Source organism: Pteropus vampyrus, unplaced genomic scaffold, assembly GCF_000151845.1.
Source record: "Pteropus vampyrus isolate Shadow unplaced genomic scaffold, Pvam_2.0 Scaffold223, whole genome shotgun sequence".
Classification (NCBI taxonomy): domain Eukaryota; kingdom Metazoa; phylum Chordata; class Mammalia; order Chiroptera; family Pteropodidae; genus Pteropus; species Pteropus vampyrus.
Window position 1 is genome coordinate 1,217,394 of NW_011889004.1, and position 20,212 is coordinate 1,237,605.

General features: G+C 42.9%; 1 protein-coding gene across 8 annotated transcripts in view; it reads right to left on the reverse strand.

The window, feature by feature from the left end:
- NF2 (neurofibromin 2) overlaps positions 1-20,212 on the reverse strand; it is a 69,943-nt gene that overhangs the window by 13,092 nt on the left and 36,639 nt on the right. For 4 of the 8 annotated variants that reach the window (XM_011373352.2, XM_023538462.1, XM_023538461.1 and 1 more), the window contains 10 exons: positions 20,117-20,199; positions 18,123-18,198; positions 15,651-15,785; positions 12,314-12,388; positions 10,475-10,588; positions 7,849-7,971; positions 6,920-7,137; positions 5,424-5,529; positions 3,847-3,974; positions 1,842-2,007 (listed from right to left, as the gene is read on the reverse strand). In XM_011373352.2, coding sequence (XP_011371654.1) covers positions 1,842-2,007; positions 3,847-3,974; positions 5,424-5,529; positions 6,920-7,137; positions 7,849-7,971; positions 10,475-10,588; positions 12,314-12,388; positions 15,651-15,785; positions 18,123-18,198; positions 20,117-20,199 — 1,224 coding nt within the window. Of the gene's footprint in view, positions 1-278; positions 407-1,834; positions 2,008-3,846; positions 3,975-5,423; positions 5,530-6,919; positions 7,138-7,848; positions 7,972-10,474; positions 10,589-12,313; positions 12,389-15,650; positions 15,786-18,122; positions 18,199-20,116; positions 20,200-20,212 lie in introns of those variants that run through there. The other 4 variants (XM_011373353.2, XM_023538463.1, XM_011373354.2 and 1 more) reach the window with 2 other exon arrangements.

Consider the following 20,212-nt stretch of genomic DNA (forward strand, 5'->3'; position numbering starts at 1 on the left):
GGGTTATTATCTAAGAAATACGCCACCAAGACAAAGGACTTTTAGACAGACCTGACTGGACAAGAAGCAGTGACCTTCTCCAGCCCAACAGTGACACAAGATGTAAAGGACAACCACTCCTATAGCCCCACAACATGCTCTTCAGAATGAGGCAGCCTTCTTGGCCCCTGGAAGCTGGTTGGCCCCACAGGGCAGACGCCTGCTCTCAGACTCAAAGCATGCTGTGGCCAGTACCCAGGCACCACCTGCCCTCAGGAGGGCACGGCTTGGCCCAGGAACAGAGACAGGCAAGCTCATGCATGGGTTAGTATCACAGAGGGCAGTACCATCACCACATACAGAGTACCTGGGAATAACCTACTTTGAGGGCTCAAATGCAGATAGGTCTTCTGCCTTGGGCTTGAGGCTAAACCAGCAAAATAAAATGAAGAAAAACAAAACATACCCTGTGATATCAACAATGCCACATGTGCCATTTGCAAAATGCTCAGACAGGCCTGAAATTGTGACAAGTGACTTCGTTTGATGTTTTTATAGCTCGGAAACAGGTCTCTCTCCAGCTTTCAGCACTCCAGGTTCCTGTGGACGAGGACCCAGCTTACTGCAACAGTGGCAAAGATGAGACCGCTCCTGTGCCCAGATGAGTAAGTGAGGGGCGGGGTGGGGTCTGGGGCAGCTCTTCCGAGGCCTGACTGGCTCACTGGCACAGTCATCATTTTATCTCTCTGTTCAGTGGCTGAGGCCTCACCTCAGCTCCCCTTTTGCTAACTGTTTAATAATTTGGTGTTTGGAAAGGAAACGTAATAAATGACAGAAGCCAGAGGAAAGAAGAATGTGGAACGTGGAAAGGTCTTTCCTTCTAGGTTACACAATTAAAAGGAGTTCTTCACCCAGTGCCAATACTAACTGCAGTCAAGAGAATTCCAGGCTCCTGACTATACCTCTCAACGATGGTAGGTAGATGCAGATTTCTTATTAGAGTTTTCAGATACAGCTTAACCACTGAAAACAGATATTCCTTAAACTGGGAAACCATTTTAAAGACTAAGGTAAAGAGTAAAAAATTAAACATATCTAAACTATCACTATCTAAACTCGATGAACAGTCTTATCTTAATAAAACTTGTTTTACAGGTGTTAAACTAATCCTGGGCCATCTGTTAGGAGCAAACATTAAGTGGCAGGAGAAGACCTTTTTGTTTTGCCCAGTGTCAGCGAAGTATACTTGTGGGCTGATATTTAGAATGAAAATTAACTTCCTCTAAAATGCTAAAAGCTCAAAATATCAGTGGAGAAAGATATGTAACTGTTAGCAACATAAATAAAGTCTCATCTTTTAAAACATTAAAATTCTTCTGGATACTTCCTTTTAAGTATGAAAAAAATTAAAATTTCAGAATTTGGTTTCTAAATGAAGAACAGAATTTTATAGTTTTTGCCACTTAAAAAAACACCACAAGACTAGCAGGAGAGTCCATTCTCAACAGCCTCCATCTCATTTTACTTTCTCATTAATTAAGGCAGCTCCCTGGGCATAATTCCCCTTGGCTTAAAAGACAAAACTGCTTAACCGCTAAATGATGGATCAAAACCCATCCAGTAACAGTGATTCATTTCATTGTGAAATGCTTTGTGTTAAAAATTCTCCTTCCATCAAGCCAATGGGTTCACAGTCATTGGCAGATTAAATTCCTTTTTTGGCAAGAGTCAAAAACTTTCCTCAACTAAGTACATATAAAAAATGACAGTAGTCTAATGACTCGGCTACTGAGGAAAACAGATGCCAACCTCACATTTCATTAACGACTGTCCTGATCGGCAAAAGACAAGAGACTTGGTACCTTTTTAATGGTATTGTGCTTGCTGCTGGTGCCACCCCGGTCAGAGTTCTCGTTGTGCAGAATATCCAAGGCTGTCTCCCTCTCTTTGAGTTTCAAGGCCTCGATCTCAGTCTTGAGTTCATTGAGCTGCTCCTGCAGGTGCTTGCTCTTCTCCATATACTCCACTCTGCCAGCAAGAGGATGATATCACGCATCACAGCTTTGGCCAGCAGTGAGACATATCAGGGTTGAGATGCTATAAGCCAGTCGGCACAGGACACAGGGTCTAAAGCATGGGTTGGTGCCTCTACTTGGCCACTCACAGGACATGGGAGCTCGGGCCAGTTTTTTAACTGGTCCAAATCTGTTTCCTCATTCATAAAATTGGGATAAAAATCACAGAACTGTGGTCAGAATTAAAGTGTAAAAAAGCCCTCTTCTACTCTACCATAAAATCTCATGAAGTGCTCTACAAATGCCACTTGTAATAGACAGCTTTGAGTTCTGTACAAAAACAACACATGAAAGAAGCCTCCTGGCATCCAAAACAATCTCCTTGTCTCAGCCCTGCTTGGAGAAGTAATTCCATTCAAGTGACCTCTTCTGATTGGCTGTGGCCACATCCCTACTTGTTCTGGGATGTCATCTTCTAAAGATGATGGACGTTCGCTGAGTTATTATCAGGAAGAAAAAAATCCCCACCATTGCTTGCAAGTAGATGCACTATACTATGATGGTGAAAATCTAGAAACCATCCTCAAAGTGTCCAGCTACAAGGGCTTGGCCAGGCAAACCATGCAACGCAAACACCAAGGAACACTCTGTAGTGATTCTCATGCGGATTCTGTCAACATGTGCATGGGTAATAAGGAAGAAAATACAAACTATAAGCTATCAGGACACAGAACAGAATATAGCTTCACTCTAAGCACCACAGTCATATTACGCTCAGTACGTCTAGACAATGGTGAATGGCTCGAAGGGGAATTCCAACAACAGAAACCACAGATAGAGACTCTGGTTCTATACCTCAGTATGAGAGCCCAAAGAGCCATAGCCTGGCTCATGCTTGCCCACCTGGGGCTCCAAGGAGACACTGCCCTGAGAGGGCTGTCCCAAGGATACTATACACAGAGGCTCGGATGGGCTTGGGGCTGAATCTGTCCCTCATCAGCTATGTGATACGGGTGAGTTCATTAAACGCTCTAAATCTGGGTACTCATTCATAAATAAAAAAACTAAAACCTACCTTTGATGTCACTTTGATGTTAGTTAATGAGAATGAAATGAGATAAAAGCTAAAACACCTTGACACCCAGACACTCAGTATATATGGTAGTCACTAGGACTATTCTCTGGTAAGCTGTGGCACGATTGGCCAATTTATCTCTGGCTGGGAACTACAGGGACCTCGGTTAGATTTCCTCTGCAGTGGGACTTCTTTCCATCTCAGATCCACTTCCACTGACCATAAACTGTAGGAGGAGGACAACGTGGCAGATGCTGCTGTGAATAGAGTGTGTGGGGCTCAGCTCAGTGCTGCTCCATACAGCAGGGCTGGCTTTCACTTTCTTCACTTTCTTCAGCCTTGAGCTTGAGTTTCTCCTCTCTCTCCCTTGTTCTAGACATGGAATGGCACAGATCTCAGCCACCAGAGAACAGAACTAGGAAATATGTCATAATACTACGTTAGAACATCATCACATGTTCTGTTACCATGTGAATAGCAGTCTGACCGACTTGGAGATCCCCGATGCCAGTTCTATACTTTAGGCGAGGTTAAGAGCCACTACAATCTCCAGGTCAGCAATCAAGTATCATTTTTATCCTGAAATATTGTATGCTGGTCTGTAGTCTTTCATTTCTGATTAGGAAATTCTTCTTCCAGTGGGTGAGAACAGAGTAAATCTTTGCAGAAGTTGGTGACAAGCCATGGAAGTGACCCTGCACTTTCCCCAGGCTCAGATCGATTCACTCTAGTTCTCTGGCTGCCCAAGCAGGACACAGGGGTGGGGAAATTACGTACTTCTCTTTCTCTATCTCCATGGAAAGCCGCTTCATGTCAGTATCCTTGAAGTCGAAAGAGAGGCTGTCGCCGATGAGGTTGAAGCTTGGTATGTCAGGAGGCAACGGTGCTGGAATTGGGTTCATGGGCTATGAATAAGAAATCTCCAATTAGGAGGTTCAGGTTCTACAAGAACAGAGAGGCACTGCTGTGTTCACCACCAACCCTCCAGCAGCCACTTAGATCTCGCCTCCCAGCACCACCGCGGCCTCCCATCACAATTGTCTTCTTTGAGAATTTATTCTACCAATACGCCCACATGTCCATGCGAAGATTTGTGTTCAGAGATGTTCGGTACAGTTTTGTTCATAATTGCAAAAGAAAACAGACTAAACATACAGCCAAAAAGGGCTGGTTAGATGAATTACAATCCATCCATACAATGAAATATGATTAAAAAGTTGATATGGATGATCTCCTCTAGGGTTTATTTATTTATTGTTAGAGCAGGGTATAAAGTTTGCTCCAATGTGTTTTAAAAATACACATATCGCGCGTGTCCAGCCCAGATGAGCCCTCAGACAACTCTAGTCCATCTGCCTGCAACTGCCTCAGAGATCCCAAGGAAGGACCATTGGCAAAATCAACCCACCGAGCCATGAGAGGGAATGGCTGTTTTGAGCTACATGGCTGGCTTGGGGTGGCTTATTGCACAGTAATAGATAACCAGAACAGATGGCAATAGCAAACTACTCACATTTCCCTTCACCTCAAACCCTGGGCAGCTTATGCCTCTGTGCTCTACGCGCCTCTTTGCCGCGTGCATGGCTGTGCTATGTATGTGAATGTGCAGTGCATGCATTTGTGCAGTGTGCACATATGTGCACTTGCCTAGAATACCCTATTATCTCTTTCCCACCTAGTTGGTTCCTACTCGACCGTCAAGAGTAAGCTCAGGCGACATCCTGAGCCTCTCCTGCCCTCTAGGCTGGGCTAAGTTCTCTTCTAGGCACATGTGCACCCTGCTGTATACAGACTCCCCACCTGCCTTGTATTAGAACAGATATGCAAAAAGTTTGCTGAACTGAATACACAGAGGGAAAGAAAGCAAGAGGCTTCTCTATTCATTTTGTGACCCTATTTAATTGAAGTCTGCCTTCAATTAAAGAGTTGCGTTTGGAAGCTGGTTCCTGCACAACAGTAGTTCACATGAGGTATACAGGGTATACCTGCCCAGAACTACGATTATGGTATATGGTATATACTGGTAGTTGAAGATTATACCCAGCTTGGCATCAAGAGGCTAGGCAGCAAGTTCTCTTGAGGATAATTTAGGATTATATTACTTAGAATAAGAAAAACATTTCAGAGCTGGAAAAGGCCCCACTGTCTGTTATCTAGGCAACGAGAGAGGTAACTAGTCCGAGGCCAAATGGCAGATCAGGCATTCTACCCAGTCCCTAACTGCAGGCTCTCTGCTTCACTCATTCTACCATATGTTTGCTGAGCAGTCACCTTGAAGACAATGCCAGGTGAAGTAAAGGGATGGGAGGGAAGGGAAGGTTACCAGGTCTTGGCGGCCCCCCACCCAGGCTCACCGGGTATGTGGGCTTGGTGGTGATTTCTAGGAGCTTTTGCTTGGCTCTTCGCTCTGCTTCACGAGCTTCCTGCAGGTCTTGTTTCAGCTGATCGGCCTCCTTGGCCCTATACAGAAAGGAGGAACTGTCAGCTCCATAGAAGATGACAGCTGGAAGAAAGAGACCCCACTTCCCCCTTATCCTCCTGGAATGGAAGAACCAGAGTTAATCCTGACGATGGCACCAGACACCAGGCAAACAAGGATGCTGAAGGGTGAGGGGGTATATTTACATGAAATCAGAACTTCCAAAGCAAGGACAACATACCTGGGTATTGTTCACTTCAACTGGGAAATCTAAACTGGAAGATCAGGGAAGCCGGTAAGAAGAAGAGTCAAGTAGGAAACTTGACAGTTGGTGGCGGGGTGGAGGAGAACTGAGGGAGGGCCTACAGGCTTTCCTTGCTTCAGTTCTGAGTGAGAGTGGAATGGGCAAAGGAAGAATCCAGCGGATCAAAGATCTTATATTGGATCACAAAGGGCAGGAAGTGAAAGAACTGACTGTTCACAGCTCCCAAGTGGAACTGCAGGCCAATGGCCAAGCTCCTCAAGCACCATCCCTGAGGGCCTCACGACATGGTGCAGGTCCTTGCCCTGCAGAACACAGGACCCAAACCAACACGCATCACTCACGGGGTAAGTGACCCGAACACAGGAAAAAAAGCAGCCTGGGACAGGGCAGGAAACAAGAAACAATATTCTCAGAATGGCATGCAAAAAATAGAGAGGAAAAATGTAGTGATTGCACCTTGGTAGCAAAAAGCCAAATTCAAATGTTCTAAATCAAAAAAGCCAAATGTTTTGGGGAACGTGCCAGGGTTTATCTGAAAGGTGCAGGACCAGAACAATCCAGAGCCTAGAATAGTCTTTTTAAAGTATAGATGGCAGAATCATCCTTCAACCTAGTCGTGAGCCAGGACATCCTAGCCACAGAGAGGATTGTGGTGCTCCCCTCTCACCTGCCTCAGGAAGGAGCCTTAGCACCAAAGAAGGGCTGCAGGTTAACTGGTATCTAGTTGCTGCATTAAAGGTAAATAGCTGCTGTCTCTCCACGTGCCCCCTAAATAAAAAGGGAAAGGAACTACATTGTTTAAATGTAAGAAGAACCTTCTTACATCTCCTTGGCTAAAAGCAGTCTGTGGACATGTTCGATTGTTTTCCTGCAAACACAGCTATTAGAAGGATAGAGGCTTATCACAAAGGCACAAGCATGACCAGAGGTCCACTCAACAAGAAAACTGTGTTCCTGCATCCCTTCTGCTAGCTCCAGCCACAAAATCAGATTAAGCACCAGTCCCCACCAAACTCAAAACAGGAGCCTCTTCCCTGCCCCAGAAGATGGAGAAGCAGCTTGAGGACAGCTGCAGTCAAGCTCTCCCTCAGGGCAGTGTTAGGAGTGACCAGTCCCTGGCCTGGGCCCTAGTGCCCAGGATCCACCCGCCCCGCCCAACTTCTGACCTCCTCTCTGATTCCTCGGCCATCTTCAGTGCCAGCACCTCGGCCTCTAGCACCTTCTGCTCCATTAGACGTTTTTCTTCCTCTGTCCGAATGGCTGTGGCCTTGATACGCTGCATTTCCTGTTCAGCCTCTGCGGCCTTCTGTGCTAGGAGTTTTGCCTCCTCCTCAGTGATTTGGGCCTTTTCCGCCAACAGGTCCGCCGTCTCCTCAGACCGCATCTGCGGAGAAGAGCACTGTCAGCTGGAGTGGGAATCGTGTGCCTATTATCCCACCAGACCTGACCTCAGACACTCGAATCAGCAAGAACCAGTCTCAGATTCTTTGAGGCCCTGCCACTGAGTGTCCCCTCAGATGACACTATGGCAACAGATGTCAAGTCACACCCCTCATCTTTTCAGAAGGGCCCTCCAGGTTCCATTCACAGGGAGTAATAAGAAAACACCTTTTTGAGTACCCACTTGAGTGGAGGCTTATGTTTTATTAGAGAGAAAACCAACTTAACTCTGTTCTTCTTTCCCTTTATCAGTGGTTCCAAACTAGTGGAGACTTTGCCACCTGGGGGATTTATAACGAGGTCTGGAGACATTTTTGATTGTTACAAATGAGAGATGAGGTAGTGCTATCGGCATCTAGTCAGCAGAGGCCATGGACACTGCTAATATCCTTTAATGACAGGACAGCTCCTGCCAGTAATGCTGAGGTGAAAGGCCTCGCTTTAAAGGCAGTCCACAGTAAAAGTGGGGTTCGGCTACACACAAACTCAACCTAAATCTGCTTCTGCCAGCAGAAGTGGAAAGAAAAGGCACTGATTTTTTAAAGGTGAAATGTCAAAACAAATGTCGCTAATTTGTGGTCCTCAGGAGGTCTACGCCAGCAAACCGAGCAAGTCCCTGTGTCGCCTCCCAGGATCCAGACCCCTCGGAAATCACCAGTGCTTCGTTGGCCATTGTCGCTTCTTCTTTCATCTGTAGCAGCCTTCTCTCCAACTCGTCCCTTGTGCGTTCAGCCTCCTCCCTCATCTGCTTCTCTCGAGCGAGGCGCTGCCGCTCCATCTGGGGGATGGGGGTGAAAGCAGTCACTCAGTCACGGGGCTCATGACCTAAGGTGCCACAGGGATCCAAGAACGCCCAATGTCCATAGTCTACCCTTTGGGGACTCTTCTCTTCTGGTAGCCAGTGTCATTCTTGTCGCCCACCACCCTCTGTCCTTCTAAGTCAGCTGCAGAGTTGAAAGCTGTGCTCCTTGAAAAAACATCATGTGGTGAGCAAACAAACGAACCAATCAAACCACAAAAAAATCAAGCCCAGTCTCTAACTGGATTGAAGGGGGCATTCTTACATGTTGTGTGCTGAAAGAGCCACCTTGCCCAAATCCCTTTTTGTTGGGAGACCTCACACAGCTCTGCCCCACAGGTTCCTCCTCCCTGAGAAGGAGCCCAAGAAACAGACAGCTTTCTTATCTGGTTGGATGAGCCACATTCGCCATTTCTAATCTACAAAGACCCCTCCCACACCTCTAATTCCATCAACAATAGTTCCATTCTTTCCTGTGATCCATGGAAAAGATGGAATCATCCTGTGTGATACATCAATAGCTCACACATTGTATTTCACAGGGGGAAGCTGCAGCAGCAACAGCACAGACTCACAGCCTCACTAGAGGCAACTCCTGAGCCAAGCCTGCGACAGGAGGGAGCCAGGCAGGGAGCACAGCCCCCCTGTCCTTAAGGCACCAGTACAAAGCTGCCGCCACCTCCCTTGCCTTCTGGATCACTGTATTAATTGGGCCACATGCTGAGCTTAATAAGGCGAACAAGCACAGGACAAATGCTATTCTCTGTGATCCCACAGTACTCAGTGAATTCAGAAGGAGAAGCCAGAAGTGACCACTGCACTATTATCTTCCTTAAATAATTTAAGCACATTTAATTACTTCTTGCTTCAATTTTCTCCCAAACACAAGATTTCTAAGACTGCTGCTTTTTCTAAATACTAAGCCAAAAAAAATAAGTGCTTTAGATCTCGAAGGAATAATGCAAAGACAAGCAATAAAATACTGTAAATTCTTCTCCAATTTTCCTCTTGCAGGTCAATGAAAAGCTTGGCCAATTTGTTCTCTAATTTCCGTCATATTACTATTTCCATTAGGTGGATAACTTTATCTCCATTATTCTCCACTTGAAAAAAGCCCAGGCATTCTCCTGCCATTCTCGGCACTGCACTTTCCTTGAGACCTCCACCCCAGTAAGGGATCTCCCGTATGCAAAGCAGTTTAAGCTACAAAGTCTTTCAAGTTCAATATGTCCTTTGATCTGATACAGAGAAAGGTATATCATTAGCTCCCTGTGACAGATGAGAAAACTCAGGTCTGGAAGGTAGTCGTTTACTAGCATCATATACTAAGTTTCACTTCTGGCTCCAAGGTCAGTGTCTGTACAGGGGACACAGAGCCCCTGATCCGCAGTTGCCAGATACCAGGGACGTGCCTCTGCTGTTCTACAGGCAGTGCAGGTCTGGGGTGGGTTCGCGCTATTCTCTGCCACAGCCCAGTAGCCCACGCTCTCCTTGCTATTTTCATATCTCTCACTTCTAAGCTTTGCTCTACTGAAAAAGAGGTCAGAGGGGGCTCTTCTGAAAGTTGCCACTATTACCCTATGCTGGTTCAGGAGCATTTCTTTGCCCCCAAAAAACTATTCTACCACCCCCAAAGCATCCCAAAGAGCACATCTATGGCTTGTCATCTCAGAAAGTAAAGAAATGGAGAGCTGAAAGCACAGGATCAAACTGGGCATTTTACTCTGAAAATCAGGGCTGGGAGCCAGCCTCACTGGAGTACCCAAATCAGAGAGAGCTGGACACAGACTAATTATTACACCTCTTAGCCTACAAGTCCTGAGGGCAGCCACCTGCAGCTGCTGCTACTCTAATAGTTCGTTCAAAACCACAATTAATATTCTCAGCAGCGAGGCTCACATTAGTTGTGTGGATTTCGGTGAGTTGAAAAGGTCTATGAGTAGAAAACAATGATGCAGATCGTCCAGTCTGCTGATATGCACTCCCCGGCATCTCCCGTGGTGGGTGATGTGCTGCCGGGGCTGACCTACAGTTGGGGGAAGTGCAGCCAGAGTCTAATTAGCATTCCAGCAGCAGGCACGGAAATACTGCCATGCATTCTATCACCATCTAATTAGAAAAGGAGAAGGCCAAGCAAAGGAGACAGGCAGTCAAAAAGAAAGCAAGCTTAGCTAGATGGATGAGAGATTAATGGATGGATAAATACATGCAGGCTTGGATATCTCTTTCCATTTTACTTACTTTACTTAAGTGGAGAAATAACTAGAAACCTTCCTTTCAGACATGCTATTAGAGGTTATTTCTCATTTCCAGAGCCGATACCCCGCAAGCTGGGCATCAGCTAAGAAAGATCCAAAAGTGATAAAATAAGAGTAGGCACGTCCATGACCAAATGACTCCAGTCAGCCCACAACCACTCCTTACCTCCCAGGCCGAGACCACCAAGCGGTGACAACACCAGTTCAAACGCAGTCTTACTCACCTGCTTTCTAGCTTTCTCCTCCCTGGCCTGGGCTTTCATCTGTTGAACTTCCAAAGAATCAGCCTTCCTTCTCCTCATAAAAAGGTCATGGTTCCCGATACACAGCTGAAGAATCTGTGGCCATGGAAGCACGAGAAATGTTAAGCCCACAAATTTACTTCACTGCCCACAGCTCAGCGACACTACAGCATCTTGGGCTGAGGGCTCTGTGGGCAGCAGAAGCCTGAAGAGGAAAGCGTGGGGTAAAACGCCAAAGCCCTACTAATGGCCTTTAGGGCTCTCAGCTCTGCAGACAGCAAAATGAAGGTGCCTCAGATAAGTTGGGGACAAAAAGCACAAGTGAAGAGAGAAACAGAAGACACTTTAGCATGTCTTCAGATGCACCTCACTCTAAGTCAACATGTGTCTCTGTAGATCAGGGAGGAGAAAAGCTCACTCAATAGGCTGGGACAACAGGTTATTTGTGCACAAAAAAATAAGTTGGATCCCTCCCTTAAACAAATGCAGCAATCAACTCTAGAAGGATTAAAAACTTAAATGCGAAGATCAAGCACCTGAAACTTTTAGAAGGGAACAGAGAAGAACATCTTTATGATCATAAGATAAGGAAAGATGTCAAACGAGATAGAAACAATTAAGGAAAAGATGTATACATTTTTCTACATTAAAATTCAAATTTTTTTCTTTGTCAAGACATTACTAAAAAAAGAGGAAAACTAAACCACAAACTGGGAGAAGATATAACCAATAAAGAAAACAAACAACCTAAGAGAAAAATGGCCAAAAGACACGAAACAAGTATTTGACAGAAGAGACAATAAGATTGGCCAATAAATATACAAAAAGGTGTTTAATCTTGTTAGTAAATATAAAGATGCAAATTAATACGACACTGAGATACCACTGTATATGCATAAGATGGGCAAACATTTTAAAAGACTGATAATACATTTGTTGAGGATATCAAGCAAAAGGAAGTCTGACCCACTGCTGTTGCATTTGCAAATTAATTCACCTTCTTTGGAAAAGAATGTGGCATATTCTTGAATTTGGACATACACTACAGCCCTGAACTCGTAGGGCTCTATGTACACATTCTCTAGACTCTAGAAAAAATGTTGTCCATGTGCACCAGGAGGCAGATATGAGAATGTTCTTAACAGCCTTGTTAAAAATGGAACAGAAGTGGAAAGCATTTAATCATCCATTAATAAGATAATGAAATAATATATATATATATATTCACACTCATATAATGGAATACTATACAGCAGTAAAAATGAAGGGATCCTATCTTTAAACATCAACATAGATAAATTTATTTCTCATGTGGCAAAATGAATATATTATTAAGTTTTATATGTTTCTGAAATTAATGTATATGTATCAACTGTATTCTCTGTCTCTTGCTATTTTTACACATAATTTTTTGAAAGTTCTGATGAAAAGCAAGGAGATAATGAGCATATAGCTCAGAATAATGATCGCCCTAGGGGAGGAGAGAAGAGGAGACTACGTAACATGAGGAGTTTCAACAGTATTGGGGGTGTGCTATTTCTTAAAGCTGGATAGTGGGTACTTAGATATTTATTTTTGTCATCTTTTATACCTTATATATATACACCTATACTTTAACATTTAAAAAAATTCTTCACCCTAAAACTTAGGTTTGACTCTTTACGTTAAGCTAGAAAGAGTTTCAAGACCTATCAGAAAAGCATGTACAAAGTGAACTATCATTCTGCACTTCACGATATCACTCTGATACTCTTTCAAAAAGGGCATTCAATTTCTCAGAAAAACTAGTTATCAGTAATAAAAACCAGGATCTCAACTTACCAGCTTATTAACACGAAGCTTTGAGGAGTTAAACTTAAAGACATCAATTTTCTTATCCAACGGTTTAATAGTAAACTGAAAGAAGGAAGCAGAGAACAGTTTCAATCTAACAGCCTAGAATGTTACCAATTGAGAAATTTCACAAAAGCAGCAACCACTCTGGCAAAGATCCAGCCTTGTCCTGGCTTCCTAGGGCCCAGACGCTAAACCACGGTGAATTATAAGCATCTAGGGCACCAAATCTAGGGCTGTGGAAGTCCAGGGTCTTGGAATGTGTGCTCTAGGCACCATCTTAGGCTTAGAAAACTGAAATTCAAACGCTTGACAGGTCCACCCTTCAGGCAACATTGGGAAGACCACTCTAGAGCCTAAGGCACAGCCCTGACTTTAGGAGGCTTTAGTTAGAATTAGACTAACAACAGTCAATTACTCAAAAAATTATATCATATATTAATGCCTCATTGGATGGCACAAATCACAAATGTTCTGGGGTGTTCAGAGTAGATCTATCATAAGCAGGAGGGAACTTAAGCTGGTCTTAGAAGTTAAAAAGTAGGATGGAAGGGCATTCTGGACAGGGTAAGCAATAGAAATTAGACAGAGATGGTGAAATGAGCAGTGTGTGAGTGTGTGTGTGTGTGTGTCTGTCTGTCTCTCTCTGTCTTGCCATTATTACCTCTTTGATGACTAAAATAATACCATGGGTTTAGACTGAGAGGAAGGCAGGGGTGGGCTGGGAGTGGTGAGGTGGGTTGGGAGTAGACACTCAGAGGGGTTTAGAATTGATGTGACTGTATACAGGGAGTCATTCCAGGTTTTTGAACATGGGGATTATTGATGAAAGCTGATAACAGAAGGAACACAGAAAAGTGTGAAGATGAATGAACTATAGTGGATGAGGATAACAGTTCCTGAAATCAAAGGGGAGAGAAAAATGAACGATATGGACATGTTAGTAGCTTAGTGGGAGAACCTGGGGCAAGACCCCGAGGCAGGGCAACATATAAAGAATAAATGGCAACTGCTGTTCTCAGCTATTCCTGATGAGACCAGACAGATTCTAGGTTTCAAAGATGCACTTAAAAAGGAGATACTCATTCCCAAGACTTGTTAAGCAGATAAACATGTTTGGGAAGATATATTCTTGGGTATTTCTTTCTCATGTTATACCATCCAACAAGGGGTTAGCACAATGAAGACAGAAAACGATCCCTTGTATTAGCTTTTGGTCGAGTTAACTTAGAAGCGGGTATTGCTTATGTGTAGTCTGCTATTTGTGAGTTTCATGAGCTTATTTTTGGCCTTGCTGTCAAATCCCAGAGCTGTCAGCAGGAAACCACAAGTAGTGGGGAAACCGCAGGCTCTGCGCCATGCCAGGGTGTGCACAAAGAATCAATGGATCACTTAAAATATACCAACATTTCTGTTTTGACAGCACAGCTGTCATACATAACTGCTAAGACTATTTCCTATTATGTCAAGTCAGCTTGGGGTCCTCTTACTGTGCAAGTTATTGACGTGATGGAACATGATGGTGCCTTGCCCCTGGAGAAGGTATATCAGAGTTTATTGTGTCAGGTCCTACTAGGGGAGACTTTAATCCTTGGGTTCTGTGAAAAACAAGTGTTTTGGGAGCCTTTCGCACACAAATTTGTGGATGTGCAGTAAACAGACTTTATAAAATTAGAGATGAAAAACTACCATACCATGCACACCTACTGCTTAAAGTCATTTGGAGCTTTCAATTTAAGTACTTTAAAAAATAAATACCTAAATGCTCATCTCCTGGGCTACTTACAAAAATTTGAAAGCCAGACTGTTTTGAGTTAAGAAGCTCAATCTGTCTCATCGAGCATGGTCGAGTAAATATCAACCATGTATTAGAAACCAAGGGCCTGGTGTTCTTTTCCTTAGATTGCTATGAGGAAAGAGAAAAGAGTAAATCTGCTCAGGGTTAGGGGCTCTGCAGACAACACCATGAGCCATCGCTGTCACTTACTCTGCACTCAGCATCCTGGCTGTGCAGGCACCAGGATGTCACTGAGCACTGTCCAGGCCTGCCCTCCTCTGCCTGGTGTCCTGGGCCCTCAAGGATCATCCTCTGTGCCCCCAGAAAAGCAGGGGACATGGTTTCAGGGAACCTGGAGCTCAGCTCCTGAAATTCCACTCACTAGACACAGGTCACTTGATCCCTCTACATCTCTGCTCCCTGATGTGACACAGATAACCAAAACATGCCCTCTACTTACAGCAGCATTCTTGTGAGGACTGAATTAGAGTCAAGGTGAAAGTGCTTGTAAGTGGAAAAGCACTAAATTAACATCACCTTCATCGTCAGTCCCTCACACTGCAGTTATGTACCACAGCAGCCCAATCATTACTTGAATATAACTTCCTTGAGGGCCGAGACAAGATTTTCTACATGTTTCTTTCCCCTAATAAACCTAACACAAAGCAGGTGCTCAATTATTCCTTTAAAATTAACAAAGAATGAATGAGTGAACAAACAAAGGAACACAGGATTATAGTATCTGAGGAAAGGTCACTATCTTGTATAGAAATATTTGAATTCTAATTTAGAGTGTTCATCTAAGTTATTTAAACTTGATTATTCTCAAATTCTTATAAGCAGGTTAGCCTAATATCATTATATCATTGCTCATATATATACACACATACAAATAATAGGGACATACACACACACATCCCCACATGTATCAAGCACTGCACACAGAGAAAAGATTTCACATATACTACGCTTAAAATACAAAGAGAATTTCTCACCAGAAATAGAAAGCCAAGTAGTGAGAAAAGTTACTTTTTGGTTTATTTACTGTTCTTTGAGGTTTAGTATTGATAGGTTGAGTTCCCCAGCCTCTTGTTAGTCAGTGGGGAGTGAGGGGGGAAATTAGTGATGTTATTTGAAAATAGGATGCTAATACTGTTCTCTAAATACTATAAAAATCAACAGCTAAAAACTCAAAGCCTGGGAGTTAGAGCAGCGGTCCCCAACCTTTCTGGCATCAGGGACAGATGCTTCTATGAGACTCTAAAGCCTGATGATCTGAGGTGGACCTGAGGTGGTGATGCTAATGCCAGGGAGTGGCTGAAAATACAGATGAAGCTTCGCTAGGCTGCCCACTGCTCATCTCATGCTGTGCAGCTTGGTGCCTAACAGGCCACAGACCATACTAGCCCCGGGGGATGGGGACCTACGAGTTAGAGGACTTTCCTAGTAACAGCAGAACTCTGACTGGGGACACTACAGCAAGGAGGAGAGATGGGGAAAGTCCTTCTGCTGGACCACAGGTGCAGCTGCAGTGCAGACATATCCTACCTCCTTGTCACTGTACGAGATGTTTCGTATTTCATTCCACGGGAAGGAGATCTTGGGGGTCAGCCTGTTCTCAGGATCATAGATGTGAAGCCCCAGAGCATCCACTCCAAGCAGCAGCTCTGTGCCCTTTTTATTCTGTAGATTAGACAAAGAACAGCCACTGTCAGCTCCAGCTGAGGCTCAAGATTTTATTCAACTCTCCAAAAGACCTGGCACACGCTGTTACATATGACAGGTTTCAACAGGCCCCAACAGAAATCACAGCTGTCTTATAACCCAGGGGACCTCCTGCTTCCTGAACTGGGGCAGGCAGAAGCAAAACTATACGGTTATTATTACCCATGTGTCCTGTAGAGGGACCAGTGAAGGCTCCTGTCACTGGTTTGATGGATAAAGTAGTGGCAATCTATGTGTTATTAACCTCTAATTAAATAACCAGATTGTAACAGATGTAAAATAAAAACCTGTAGGATTAACCATTTATGTTAAAAAAAAAAGACTGTTGGACTACCAGAAAGTAAGCTCTAAGTGCTGAGATCAGATAGTATTAGCACATGTTAAAACATGTGTTGGGAAAATATATCAAAATGTATTATATATGAATTAAATCTCAACAAAATTGCATAAAAATTTTAATTGATTAACTGTATATGCTATACCTCTGATACAGTATATGACACTACAGTGCAGTCCTGGTCAGCAGTCAGAACAGCCAGAGGGTAAGCACCCTGGGATCCCAGGTCACTGACCCAATTGTGGACCTGGAGGCCACATCTTCATGCTAAAGGCCCATCCACCTGCTCTGTGGTCTGGCCTTTGTGTGACAGTAGAAGGAAGCTCCCTGCACAAGGACCTAAAACACCTGACCCCTTGCTGACAACAATATGACTGAACAAGACTCAAGGGCAGGAAAACAGATCTGCAAACCGAGAAGGTGCTTGGACTGTGATGAGAAGCACCAACCTAACAGCAGGTGTCAGATGGAGAAATGAGTGCTCCAAGATACATTTTTTTTTCTCCTTCTAACACCCTGAAGTCAGGTGTTATTACCAAACCTTAAGAGAGATTCCTCTGTGAGTCGGCAAAGCTCTTAAAAATACATAGTGTGTTAACACAAGCGAGGCTTTGTACTTTTAAAATCCATGGTATATTTTGGAAAAATATGTTTCATTATGTTTCTGACTAGTTTAACTTTTTTTAAAAAAGAGGATTCCACCTTCTGCCTCCTGTCATTATGACTCCAACATTTCAGAGAGAGATGGGAACTCAATCAGCCTCTTTTTAATTGTTTTAAGCATATATTTTTCTTAGTAGATACTGAAATCTCAGAAACTTTAACCCAGAAGACACTTAATTATCCATCAGCTTTGTCTACTGTATAATACAAGAAACACGCACACAAAACAGTATCTGACTGCTACAGAAATATTCCCTAATGCAAAACTGTTTCTCTAAGGATTGTAAAGTGATAGTTTTCTAGAATCTAGGTAGTAGGTATATGGGGCAGGAGGAGTTGTGTTGACAAAACCACAGAAATGTGTTAAATTAGTCTGACCTTAAAGAAACCAAACAATTAGCAAATACAAATTAATAAAACTTTAGAAAATAACTTTCTGAAATGTTATGGAAAACCTTTTAGGTACTTGTTTACTATATGAAATAACATAACTAATCAGTGTGTCTTATGAGCAAAGTAATCCATTAAAAAAATCCGTATTTAGAAAACAACTAATTCAAGTTGATAGCTATCCTAGAATATTTAAAATATGTTTCAATTTACTCAAATTTAATATAGAATTTATAAGGGCCCAAAAAATGAGGTGGACTGCTGTGGATGGTTGCTTTAACATCTATCTACTCATCTATAGTTTAGAGCCAGCAATGAAACACTTAAACAAATTCGCATGAATTCCTTTGGAAGGAGCTGCCTACCAGCTGCATCCAGCAGGGGACCCTTGGGAGAAAGAATGGAAAGGCCAGACTTGGGCTGAAAACAAGTGCCTTATCTGATGCAGAAGCAATGTGTTCCCAGAGGACAATGACTATTAATAGTCTAAATAGAAAACCAATTAGCCTGTTAGTGAGAACAAGAGTCACCACCCAAACAAATCAGTAATCTATAAAAGCAGCTTTATTCTTCTTATGCCCCGGGGAGGGGGGGATACTTACAGGAGCCCCCTGGAGATCTCACTGGAGCCAGAAATAATCAAATGTTACACTCTGTAGCATTCAAACAGGTTTATGCTAAGCATAGGACCAGCCCCAAGACACGGCCCCCAGCCCCAGGCTCAAGTGACACTTAATTACCAAGGATCTAATTGAAGTCCCAGAATAGAAAGTGAGGCTAAAAGACCCTCTCCCTTCTCTGCTTCACCACTGAACTGTTAAAGTGTCAACCACCCCGAATGAGGAAGTTGCCCATTTTAGCAGTCTCTGTTTATATACAGGGAACTTGGAGAGGCTTCAACACACCCGGATTGCAAAGTAGTTCACACCATACATCTCCAGGTCCTGAGCTATCTTCAAATATTCCATTTCAGCTTCATCCCTGTGAGGAGAATGAAGGACACTGTCACTGGAGCTAAGTGAGAAAACTGGGGGGGGTTGGGGGGGTTGGGGGGGAATGCATGCCAAGCTGAGTGTTTGAACCTGCCAGAAGACACAAGCCAGAGCAGAAACTAGGAAAGCTTTTCCCAATCCTGAGTCTATTAAACACAATAAGGTCAAGCAGAATTCCCCACTCCTATTAAAATAAGAGAACAGATTTATTACAGCGTCTCTTGGCTTCAGTTTCACACTTTGACCTTGATAAATAGTGACACTCATTTTAAGTAATTCAAGAAAACCACATGGTATGTTTTCTCCTCTCAAATAGATCTGAATGTTCAAATTTTATTTGTTGTTGCTCTATCTAATTGTGTACCTTCTTCAACTAGAAGGCTTTAGTAATGAAACAACTCTGTAAGCTACCAGGGAGCTACTTTCCTGATATTATTCCTTTAGGTGTTGTAGGAGGTTAAGGCAAGAGGCACATGGCTGTAAAACCCAAGCCAGGTCACCTACTTCTAAGTTCTAAGTCAAATTTAAAGTAAGTTCTTGAAGTAGCAATGACTTGCTAAAAAAACTCCCAAATAGGTACAGTATTGAAATATTTTAACGCAGATTTCCCTATGACCTTGCCTTCTCTCGCTCTCCCATCTCAAAATGCTCTCAAAAGAATTTTGAAAATTCAACCTGATAGAATGCCAAGTGTTTGCAAGCAGGTGGAGCAAGTAGAAATCAAACATACTGCAGATATAAACTGGTATGATTACTTTGGAAAATTGTTAGACATTATTTGAAATAGCAAAAGACCAGAGACAACTTGACAACCTAAATGTCCATCGATAGGAGAATGAATAAATAATTTGTGGTTTATTAATACACTGGAATTCTACACAGCAAAGAAAATGAAAAAAAAAACAAAACAAAAAAACAAAAACTACTGCTACATGCCACAAACCCAAATCTCATAATATGATGCTGCATTATAGAAGTGAGATACAAAAAAACCCAATAACTATGTGACTGTATTTGTATAAAGTTTAAAACAGGTAACACTAATCTAGGGAGTTAGAAATCAAGAGAGAGGTTACTCTTGGGGAGGAAAGAAGGAAAGTGATAGAGGGACCGTGTACTATCTTGTTACCTGGTATTACATGGTGTTTTCACTTTGTGATAATTCATACAGTGTTATATTTATGACTTGTCCACTTTTTGGTGCAGTTATACTTTTTTAGAAGTTAAAAAAGCGTGTGATAGGAAGTTCATTTGAAGAAAAGAAAAAATTTTAAAGGCTAATGAAAAGATGATCAGTTCCTAAAGTGATCATGGAAATGCTCATTAACATTTAAGATACAATTTTTTACCTTTTAGATTATAAATTTTAGATTGGTAAAAATAATGTTAGGAAGAGAATGGCGGGGGCAGAGACACTCTCATACACTGCTGATGGGCATGCAAACAGGTACATACACCTTTATGGAGGGCAATGTGGTGGCACCTGTCAAAACACAAAATGCTCACATCCTTTGACTCAGCAACTCTTCTATAGGCTGAACTACCCATACATTTATATAACAATACAAGATTGTATATACTGCAGAACATTTTGTAGCTACTCTAAATGCCATCAGTAGAGGAATGGACACAAAAGCTACAGGATATCCATACATTAGAATTCTTAAAATGAAATTAAAGTACCAATGAATACGGTCGGTCTGTACATCCTGACAGGCAATACGTACCCACGCCCACTTTATGTCTCACACGAAACTGATGACCGCCAGCGTTACTCCCAGCTCTCTTTTCTTTTACATACTTCGGTACTGCACTTTGTTCAACAAGCCTGTCTTAGTTTTATAGTTCAAAAAAGAAGAAAAAGAAAGCCCATAAAGAAATATAAACTAAAAATGAAACAGCCTTACCTGGCTCGGCCTCGGTGCTCTGCGTACCAGGCTGTAATTCTCTCCTCCCACATTTCTGGAGTCATTTGATACAGATTTATTACCTATCAGAAAATA